Here is an 11,358-nt window from a genome sequence, read left to right on the forward strand (position 1 = left end):
CGTCTCCCTGCACTGCGATAGTTCATGTTTTATAAAACTGATAGTCTCGTCGGCTTACTTTTCCTAATTTTCTAACAGCGTTTTCTTCATTATTTTAGCAGATTTAACCTCTGAAAGTATGATAGGTACCTATGTTTCTGTTAGAACATTTCCGCCGGAAAGAAATGTACTTCTACGTATTTAAGTATATAAAGCATTTGACAATGTACGCAATTTATTTTACAAATTAGGCACTTATTTCAGCGGGTTGTGAAAACGGCTGTTCTGGCCATGGCCAGTGTAACTTGGAAGAGGGTGTTTACCTCTGCGTCTGTATCAAGGGATGGGCTGGTTCTGATTGTAGCATTCCCTTAGAAACCGAATGCAACGATGATATTGACAACGATTTCGGTAAGTCTTCTAATAAATCTACACCTATTGTTTGTGGCTTTTTAAAATATGCAATTTAACACCCTCCCTTTAACCGAATAGGCACTACGGCAAAGTAAGAAATTGCTCACAGTTTTCATTTCTTTATAAAAAGAAACAAAAATGCTACAAATTGTTTAATATTTCCTATTTTCCTGAAAGCGGAAACAAACCAGCTACATATATAATTAGTATTCTAAATTCAGATGTGCATACATGTTGGGTATGTTTAAATAAGCTGTTTAAATTATGATACTCTCTTTAATATCTACCTAACGATATTAAACCGTCCGGACTTGCAGCTGTTACCTACATCTCCACTTTGCAATGCTCCATCAACTTCTCTACTGCTGTTCGGGTTCATTAGCAAAGTACCTACAGATAATTATTCAGAGCCAACGTTAATATTTGCTCATTTTTTTTCACCGATAACTACTAATATTCCAATGGGAAATAGAAAATATTTTACGTCAAAGCCCACCACTCGAATTCGACCCCAAATAAGTAAAAATCAAATTCTTAAGAAATGCCAGCCGATGATTTCTAAGTGTAAAACGTTCATGAAGAAAATTAGGGCATTACTTTTCGAGATACACTATTTGTAAAAACATATCTTTTAAGTAGATCGGCTAATTTATAACTATCAAAAAAAAGTTGTAACTCAGTTCACTACGCTTGACTTTGATGAGTAGATACATTTAAAACGACGCCGACGTAGGTAACGCACGAAGGAGTTGAATATGTTGTTGCTTTATTTTTTGGATTTGATTCAAATACCGTGAGTGAATGCAGTCTCAATAATAATTTTACTACCTACGGTCGATTTGTTACGTATTCTCAAAGATGGTTTAGTCGGACGTCGTAGGTACATAAGTTGCAACGTTTGTTACAGACGGGATGGCTGATTGTTTCGACAGCGAATGCTGTTCTCATGCCAGTTGTGCAGATCACATAATGTGCTTGGCTAGCAACGATCCTGTCGAAGTTCTCCTGCGGAAGCAGCCGCCTTCGGTTACTGCTTCCTTTTACCAGCGCGTCAAGTTTCTGATCGAAGAGAACTCGGTTCAGTCGTACGCTCACATGGACGAATACACGGAAAGGTGAGTCCTGCAACTGCGGTAGTCTATTGTTTGTTGAGTGTAGTGCTTAAGTTTGACCCTAATAAAGGGCCCTAGACACGCGGATCACAATACAAAAAGTTCTGCACGTTGCGGCGGAGAAGCCGTCGCTTTGCTCGGGCACCGCACACTCCCTGCGGGCCCCTAACTCCCCAGGCCTTCCTCCCCCGAACGCTGCTCTCTCAACCTTCAATAACATTCCGAACTAGTAATTTTAATCAAAAATACCGTTGGTCATTTTATTTGACCGCATCCTGAAGTTACACTAGAATAAAATTAATAACAATTGTTTATTTTGGGCTCAACTGAAATATCTTTTGCTCCAATTCCCAGTTCGAAAAGAATTTGTTTTTAGCAAAAATATTTCTCACCGTACTAAGTTGGCATTGCAACTGAATTCACAGATAAATGTAAACTTTCAAAAAAGTTCAACATGATCAAAGTTGCATTACTCCAGTTTAGCTTAACTGGTAAATATTATACCAAGAATATAATCGACAAACTTTGAAAACAATGTAACATTTAATCATATGCTTCACATTTTCATTTAAGCAGAAATGTGCCTTCGCTAGTGATAATGTAAGACACACATTTTTAGTTTTTAGAAGGAAAATATTAGTGGAACTTAATAATCAATGACATTTAAATAATTTCTGCTTAATATATGATATAAGTAATTGAAAAAATCGAACAAATGCAGAAAAAAAAATCGCCGCTCAGTTCATATTTGCGTTTAAAAATAAAATCGGAATAAAACGGTGTCCTCCCTCGCGAAACGAAGTTATGTAATTTGATTTTATTACTTGACGCAGAAAATTTTCCAACTTTATTCGGTTATCACGCTAAAATGATGATGTTAACATTAACTGACATGAAAAAGCAAGGGGACTGTTACATTTACTTCTTCTAATGAACCGAACGCCAAAGACTAAAATGTAGATTTACCTTTAGGTATTAAAAAAATCATTTAGATACAATTTACAACTTGTATTTTTAAAACTGTTTTATTCACAACTTTAAACTAATGTTGGTTATTTACTAGAAGGAAAGTTTCTATTTTACACTTTACTTTTGTAATATGTCTCATTCTAAGAAGTTTTTCCGAACGTATCGTATGTATGTATTTAAAGGTACTTCTTTCTTGTTTCTTTTTAATAATTGGCGCCCTAATCAACAGCGTAAATGTTTGTATAAAAATCGAGATCCACAACCTTCTCCCAACATTAATAAAATATCTAATTGTTAGGTAGTAACACTGCAGCTCTTGCTTGTTCGTTTCTCCAATTCCAAAATTTCTTCCTCCTTCATCCATACACTAATAGAAAAATTGAGCTTAAATAAAACAAAGATAATTTGAGCAGCAGCGTTTCGGACCTTTTGTGTATCGTCAATTACCCATGTGTGCGTCTACCCGTCTCAGCCCCGAGTCTGTCTGGTGTTCAGACTTCGGACAAAGTCCGCAGCTGTGAAAGTAATAATTCTATTGTCTAATGACTTTGTTAAGTATGCAAACATTGAAAATGAAAGTACAAAAATCAAACCTTTAAAACTAGTCTAGTCATCGTTTACTAGAAAGATTTTGAAAAAGTAAAGCCTACTAAGTACCTCATATTTCATTGGCCAAATAAGCTTGATACTTATTACGTTCGTCGTACGAGTACTACGTGCTACACATATCACTTACAAACCTATCTTATAAGTGTTTAAAAACATGCAAGCCATAGCTGAATGGTTAAATTTTATTCCTTTTGACTGTGTAATGTTCTATTTCCGGCTGTCCGAAAGTATCAACTGACATTTCTTTTTGTCCAATAAACAATGCGGTACATCGGTTAGAAATAAGGGTAGGTATTTATCGTAATACTATTAGGCGGAACTCTTCGTATGGCAACCGTATTTTGAATCAAATTCTACCAATGATTGATGCACACTTTGCTTTCCTTTATTACTTATGTTTGTAAAAATTTTCGGCAATCTTTGCCTAGACTAGTTTGGGGGTTTTGGTGATGCGTTCGAATGGCGGACACAAGTTACGCTGTTATTGTTCCGTTCTAATTTCTAACCCGCTTAATAGAAGTCATGTTTGCGCTAACGAAGGATAACTCCGTCCTTAAAGGCCCTGTGTCTGTATGTTGCTAGTTATGAACTCGCTAACTTGTGTCTGTCATGTCTGTAGTACAATGTTTGTTATTATTACCTATTATATTATTATTATTATTTACTACATGTTCTGTTACATTGTTTCGTCAAACTGTAGATTAAACAGCGACTGTAGTGTCGGGTGGGTCTTTGCAGAGCGTCCGTTTATCGTAAAAAAATTTATCGTTTATTCACTTATTTAGCCTGACGTTGAACATTCATTATTAATAATCACTTTCAGTTTTCTTTTCCTTCGTGAAAATGATAATTGAAAGTAGTGTAACTTACAGAAATGGAGGACGCCCTTTGTGAGAAAGCCTCTTATAATTTTTCCTTTTCGTAAAATTTATTATTTACTCATATCAACCGAATTTTTATTATTATTATNAATAATAATAAGTTGGCTGGAAGTAATAAATTGAAATGTAATTCGGGATTTTTTAATGTGTTGCAATGTTTGTTCATCTTAAATTTTGAAATGAGGTGTACAAAACTATCGTTATTTCGTACGAATAATTAAATAATAATTGAGCAAAAGTTTTACTTCGCAAATACAATATAACAACAAGTAATTAATTTTTTACTCCAATAAGAGAAGTACCTAGTGTATATGCAGAAAATTTTGGTAGAACAAATACTTAGAGCAGTGCGTAAATATGTAATTGCTGCCTAATAATCATATTACTACCTATCCATCTCTGATAGTTACACAGCCAAACAGTTTCGAACAGGAAATTGTCGCACCCTGCACATTACCAAAGAGAAAAAGTTAATTCCGGACCGGATCCCCGCGTTTACGTTTTTTTATGCTTTGTAGCGAGCGCCCGCGCATGCCGATTACCTTTTGTTAAAAATAAACAATAATACACTTAAAAACACACAATTGTTTATCGGTATGCTCGGCCGCGCAAGTATTGCCGTGTTATTAGTAATTGTCCTGTCTTCTGTGTCCCCTATGTCGCTGCTGCAACCTCACTTGTAGCGAGTTCTGGAATTCCTTTACACCGCGGTAAGTGGCAGCATCACCCCATGTTTTGTCTGTCTGTACGTCTGTCTTATCTGTGCCGCCTGTAGCCTGCTGCTACCGCTATGCTGCTACTTAGCTGTCGCCACGTCAGAGGTCTTCTAATAGCTAATCACTTATCTTAAATTGAGGAGTCAATCACGCTTTTTAACTAGATACTTTTGCTGTTTCGTACTCGATTTTGTTGGCATATCATACATCAATGGTGCTAATCCACAAGTAATTACGTACCTATTTTAATAAAAAATAAAAAAAATAGCTTCTTTCGTGGCGCTAGCTGTATACGCTCTTTCTGTACGTCGATCATTTTATTTTTGTCTGACATCACTGATTCTTTAGTTTTCTTTATTCTCTTCCATTCTATCCACTCGTCCACTTACAAAAGTCAACTTCTTTGCCAAAGACTTGTTAAGGTTGGTAGCCACCCTTTTTGCGAACGCGGCGGCGAATGCTTAAAAAACTGCAGTAACATCCTGCCACCCTTTGGTACTGACAAGTGCAAATTCAGCCAAGATGAAACCTACCTACCTTTTCAACGTAGGTATAAATTATGGAGAAAAATGACAAATAAGTAACGACCGCATTCTTGCAGCTTTTTATTGTTTTTTTACGACGAAAGATGCATTCGCTACTTTGTTTACTTTTAAATATCGTTATATTAATTTTCCGATAGAAGAATGAAACAAGTTTTGATTATATTTTTCCCAAATTTAACGCACGCAAAAATGGGAAATCATTAGTAAATCATTAAATATTGACAACCCCAGCATTTGTCAGTTTTCCTTTTCATATTTTGAAAAGCTACTGCTGTACCGTTGCTGTAGGATATTTATAAGAACTGTAATAATTCTCCTCGTGATATTTACCTACACATACTTATTGATACTCGATAGTTAACGCATCTCTTGTAGAATTATAGAGATTACGGAACCGTCGCATTTTCATTATTACTATTAGAGCACAAGTTTTGGCTGAATTTGTTCCTGGATAATTTCGAAACGTAGAGTACAACGCAGGATGTCCTTTGTAAGTGGCAGTCCTGTCTCTATCTTTTATTTTTATTTTTTCGTTATTTTTTGTTTCTGTTGCCGCGGAATGCTTCGCTATATTATTAAACCGCTATATTATCAAGCGAACAGTTTCATTATATGAGCTTCCTCATCTTCACTACAACCAACATCATTTCAGCAGATATGTACCACGTTCCGAGCTGCGTTGCTTCACAACAAAGAGAGTCTGAAATTAAGCCTCGGCAGTAAATGGAAATCCTTTAGACAACAACCGACTGACTGAACCTTTCCGTATTAACACAAGTAGCTGGATACATGATATGATGTACCTATGCTGTGGTGGCAATGCAGCTACGGAGCGATTAAAATTCTTATGCAATGCGCGTATTTCGCTCATTTAAAAAAAAAAACGACGACTGGAGGAGTATTGACTTACTGTTAATGCAACTAAACGTTTACTATAATTTGGAAAGATTAGGCAGAAATATTTTCAGTCGTAATGGAAAAGATCCAATATGCATTTAATCGATCTATAAAATATCCTTGACGAACCTCCCAATGAAAGCATTAGAACGACCACCATAAAAACATTTTGAACATCATAATCTGTTGGTAGTTTTATTTGAATACCGAAACACAACTGCTCTAAAATCGTTCATCTCATCCCGCACGCAATATTTGACTTTTTACTTTAATCGTGTAAACTGTTTTACGGTATTTTTATTAAGAAAAGAAATTATCGTGATCATAAAATTTTAGAAGATTCATTTTACAAGAGAAATGTTTCAAGGACAGGACTTATTTTGAATTGAATTTAAAATTTTATCAACCTGCCTTAAAATCGCTATTTTCAAATCATATCTACTTACCTACTTATTTTATACGGTAGGTTAAAAAATTCCGGTTAATTTATAGCTTGTATGTACATAATAAGAATGCTTTCGTAAAGCATAAAAATGCAATGTTTGTTTTTAAAAAAATTTGTATAAATAATAACTGGCCATATTTTAAATTCACAAATAACATTACAGATCCGAACGGTTGTTTCCCATCTCGCCCTTTTCGTTTGATTTTACAGACTCGTATTTTAATATCTTTATGTTTATTTAAAAGGTATAAAATTGTAATTAGTCCGTTCATTCGACTTATAATAATTTAATTTAGTATTTCTTCTAATAATTCATGCTCCTCCTTTCACGCCATAAAAATAGCGTTTCTGATATTGTTACACTTACTGGTGGTATGCATAAGAATTTTCTCATTTAATTTTTTCGCCAAAATACAGCATCTATACTTTAATATTATAACATCCAGAACAACATTGTACACGAGTTACTGCAAACAATTGATAAAAGACGGCTCGGCCGAAATCCTTCCTTTGTCTTCGTATCATCGTCACCTATTTCACCTCTGTTAACCCTCTTCCTCAACTTACCTGTCTTCAAAACCGTATTTGCATCGTTGCATTGTGACCACTATACACTGTACCTTGCGGACTGGGTGCAATGAATTACATACAATATGTACGCAGAGCAATTTGACCACTATTTAGAATAGAATTAATTACAATCGAATGCAAATTTGAATAAATACTAAATCTTTTTGTCCTGTTTTAAAATTATTAACCATTTCACTTTTCTTATTACAAATAGACAACGAAAAATATTTCTAAACAAAGTCGTTAAAGCGAAAAACTTTAATACATAACATAATAAAAGCAGACCCGTTTACGACTTTGTTAAAATTTTGAAAGCTTCTAACTTTTTCTCAATTCTGTCTCTTTTATACAATTTATCAAACATAATAATCGGTCATGTTTGGATAAAAATAAACTTTTCAACTTTTCTACCTATTACTTCGACAACGAAAAGACTTAGTTTAACACTCTATGTTTCAAGCTTGTTAGAGGGGCAAATGAAAGTTCTTTAAATGGACCACTAATTGGAAATAATGTAGCATTTGTTCGCATTAATCTCTATTTTCTTAAATAAACTAAGACAAACATCTAAGAATATCTGGTCTAAAACTCAAGATAATTTTTGTGTATCTGCTCATACCTACCTACTGATTTTCTTTTAGAAGAAAGCGAATTTTGTAATACTATGGAAAGGTACAAAGATTTTTTTAGTTTTAGTACAGTACTTTATTCATTTCTAAGTCAAAAATTAAAATACGTTACAACAAAATATTTAACTACCTTCCTAACATAGTTTTGTTTATTCAAATTTGCAGTTTTTTAACTACCTACCTACTATTGAATTCAGTAGGAGCAACTCTCAAACGATGCTTGCTTTTGTAGAACCATAAAATCGGGCATAAAAATAAAGAATGCCTGAATTTATGGTTACCCTTTGTGTAAATTGTGGTAGATATTATTTATTAATAATGATTTTAAACGCGTTATTTTCAGAACAATCACAAGGTAAGTACATACGATATTTGGAGTGTTCATAGAAAGTGACTCCACCTAATTGTTTAACAATTTACATTATTTATATTTTAACTTAAATAATAATAAACCCTTTGCCTGTGCACAAGTTATACGATTGATTTGTCAGGTAATTCATTGCAGCCAATGATGAAGTTATTCCCAACATATATAAATGTCTATTTTGTCAATGTTAATACTTTAAAATTTATTGTTCCGTAAGCAATAAAGCAAGTAGGCTGACATACATATACATATAGCCTGCACATCAATAAAACGTTACGGCAATATTAAAGGTAACACACACTACCTATCGGTACCATAGCATCCGTTAATATTTTTCGGGAAATATCAATTCTTGTTGACCACTGTTGCGTTTCGATTGTATTTAATTAAACGCCATCAATAATGCCGTAACGAGTAGCTTCAAATTCCTGGAAACATTTCCTAGGAACATAATATTTATACAGAAATGCATGCTCTGAAATGCTGGAAAATCGACACTTTTATTTCTTTGTTTCCATTAAAAACAATTTTGCTACATTTGCAAATAAAGGCTAGATACTACTAAAACCTTCCTTTAAAAAAATAAACTTTTAAGCGAGCAATTTTCAACGAAGGAAATGAGAAAATGTCGAGAATTAATGGTCTTTCTCGAAAAAATGTAATACTCAATATTGCACATATTAAATAGGTACATACCCATGGTCGTGAAAACTTTTACTTTAAACAGTTACTCAATTATTATTGATTTTGTATATCATCAATTAGCACTTGAAATTTGAAACATTTAACAGTAAACTAGACGTATTCGAAGTGTTTAGAAGAAATTATTTTTACCGATTGGTGTTGTATTTTCCAGTATTTACACTTAAATACAGCTATTGTTTCACTCCGTTAAACACAAAATGACTTGAAAGGCTTAAGTACCTACGTCCGTTTGTAAACAACGAAGCCGTTAGTTAAGGTTGAAATTTTTTGAATTTTAAACGATGATGTAAATACATCATTCCAATAAAAAATTTTTTGATGATTTGCAATTCACTTTCTATCTCCACGTAAGTAATAAATTATAATAAAGATGGAATAAGTAAAAAAAAAAGAAAATAGATATTCTGATTCTATCGACATGTTAGTAAATGTCTATGTAAATATGCATATTTTATACAATTTAATGGGTAATTAACAAAAACATACAATAATTACTAAAGATAGCTGCTAATCGGTTAAATAAAACAACAATTATTTACTTCCTACAATAAATTGTAAAATTGGTGCTATCGTTGTTTACAAAAGTGAATGTCTAAATGTACTTGGAAAGCACAATCAGTTGTTAACAGAGATACCTATGTTGATAGTCGAGTAGCCGTCATGCGAGGACAAGTGGTGACACCCCAAGGACTGGGAATCGTGGGAATAAGAGTCTCGGTCGACAAGGAATCCCGATTAGGATTTACGCTTACTCGTCAAGGGGGGTGGTAAGCTTAGTTTTTCTCACTCTTTATATTATTAGCCAAAATTGCTTGGACAGAAAACGTTTTTCTTCATTTTCCAAAAAAACTACGAACCTCATAAGATATTCTACAATTGGTTTACTTTTAAGTCCTGAGTAAGGCAGTTACCGTTTGCTTGCTTTCATACCAAATATTATTTATTTGATGACATTGATAACTAGCATTTTTTTAGTAATAATTAGGCATAATTTGAAAATGAATTCCCAAAAGCAACGACAACGGAACTATTAATAAAATTCAGTGGGCTGTCGGTAAATCCTGTTAATCAGAGAGGCCGTAATCTTTCAGAAACAACCCCCTAACTCTTTAATAAATCTTTTGCGTGCTGTGAATTGTTTATTCCGAGTTTCAGGCCGCTTGGTTATCTGTTAAGTATACTAAACTTTAATTGATTCTAAAATTAACTGATCGTGAAGCAAAACATTCTGAATGTTAATACATGCTGTAGAACGAAGCAGAAGAACAACAGCAAGAGAACTAAATCCAATTTCTCTAATAATTTAGTTGCTTCTCTTCTCATTTGTTCGGAATTGTTAATCGCAAAATCTTATTCGGTAAACGTCTCTTTAGAAACGTAACGGGACTTGAGCTAATAGCTTTATCGCGAAACAATTTGATATACAACAAATATATACAAAGAATATGTAGGTACGACTAATTGCATGTAAATTTCACTGCAAACAAACACGTAACACCAGAATTAAATATCAATCCATTCGATTTGCACCACTTATTATTAAAACATTGGGTTTTCGTAAAAAACGTCCATTAAGTAGATGAATTGTATTGAATTAGGTATTACTTTTAAAAAACCGTTGAAATTCATACTTTTTAATTAACACGTGCAACTATAATGACGGAATCAGCTAGTGCTGTTTTCTGCTTTTTCTACACTTATCAACTTATTTGTTGATTAATAATTTAAGTGTCATACTAACATCTATTAATTATGTAATAAGAAGGCAGAGACAAGTCTTTATGCCTTCAAATGTCTATTTACTGTGGGATCCTTATAGAGTAACCCCTAGCGATTATCTAAATTCATATTTAATTAACATAAACGTAATGAAAAATGTAGAGCGTTGTTTCAAATTGAGAATTTGTATTTAAAGTATTCTTTTCCTATCAGTGCTGAGCATTACTTAATTTCGTAAATTATAATGAAAACTGCAACTAAATCGATTAAAAAATAACGGAGTTATTCATTTTTAAAGTTTCCCTTGTTTCTTTGTACTACAACTACAAGTGAAGTGGCGCCTGTTTGTTTATATCCGCCTTGTAAGTGCAATGTGCTGAACTTGACCTAGTTTTAATAAAAATGGCCGACAACGCAATAGCCAATCAAATGGATCGAAGCTATTATAAACAATGCAACTGCATTCCTACGTCAGTATCCCTCGGTGCTGTTGGTCGGTATACTTCGTTGCATCAAATTTTAGGTTATAATTACGTAAAAAAAATTATTTACATAATTAAATTATAACAATAAATGTCTTAAAACGTCTAAAAGCAAGTTAATTTATTTAGAAGTTAATACATCAAGTTTGTATTCTAAAAACATGCTATTTATTTACTACAGTTATAATGTTTACAATTATTACATATGTACTTCTAATTTTATTTTAGGAAGACTAAAATTGAAACTGTTAAGGATATTATTCCTTTAGTAAATAAAAAGCGATTTTATCCTAATTTTATATTTTCTTCATAAATATAT

At 33.2% G+C, this 11,358-nt stretch overlaps 1 protein-coding gene across 5 annotated transcripts in view; it reads left to right on the forward strand.

Moving 5' to 3' along the window:
• LOC108743307 (teneurin-a) overlaps positions 1 to 11,358 on the forward strand; it is a 47,615-nt gene that overhangs the window by 16,834 nt on the left and 19,423 nt on the right. For 3 of the 5 annotated variants that reach the window (XR_001938802.1, XM_018478830.1, XM_018478832.1), the window contains exons 8-11: positions 244 to 390; positions 1,301 to 1,508; positions 4,648 to 4,674; positions 9,486 to 9,605. Coding sequence is in view for 4 of the 5 variants with exons in the window: in XM_018478830.1 (XP_018334332.1) it covers positions 244 to 390; positions 1,301 to 1,508; positions 4,648 to 4,674; positions 9,486 to 9,605 (502 nt within the window). In the remaining variant the exon portion in view is untranslated. The remainder of the gene's footprint in view (positions 1 to 243; positions 391 to 1,300; positions 1,509 to 4,647; positions 4,675 to 9,485; positions 9,606 to 11,358) is intronic. The other 2 variants (XM_018478831.1, XM_018478833.1) reach the window with 2 other exon arrangements.

This window comes from Agrilus planipennis, unplaced genomic scaffold (genome assembly GCF_000699045.2).
Source record: "Agrilus planipennis isolate EAB-ADULT unplaced genomic scaffold, Apla_2.0 scaffold392, whole genome shotgun sequence".
Lineage (NCBI taxonomy): Eukaryota > Metazoa > Arthropoda > Insecta > Coleoptera > Buprestidae > Agrilus > Agrilus planipennis.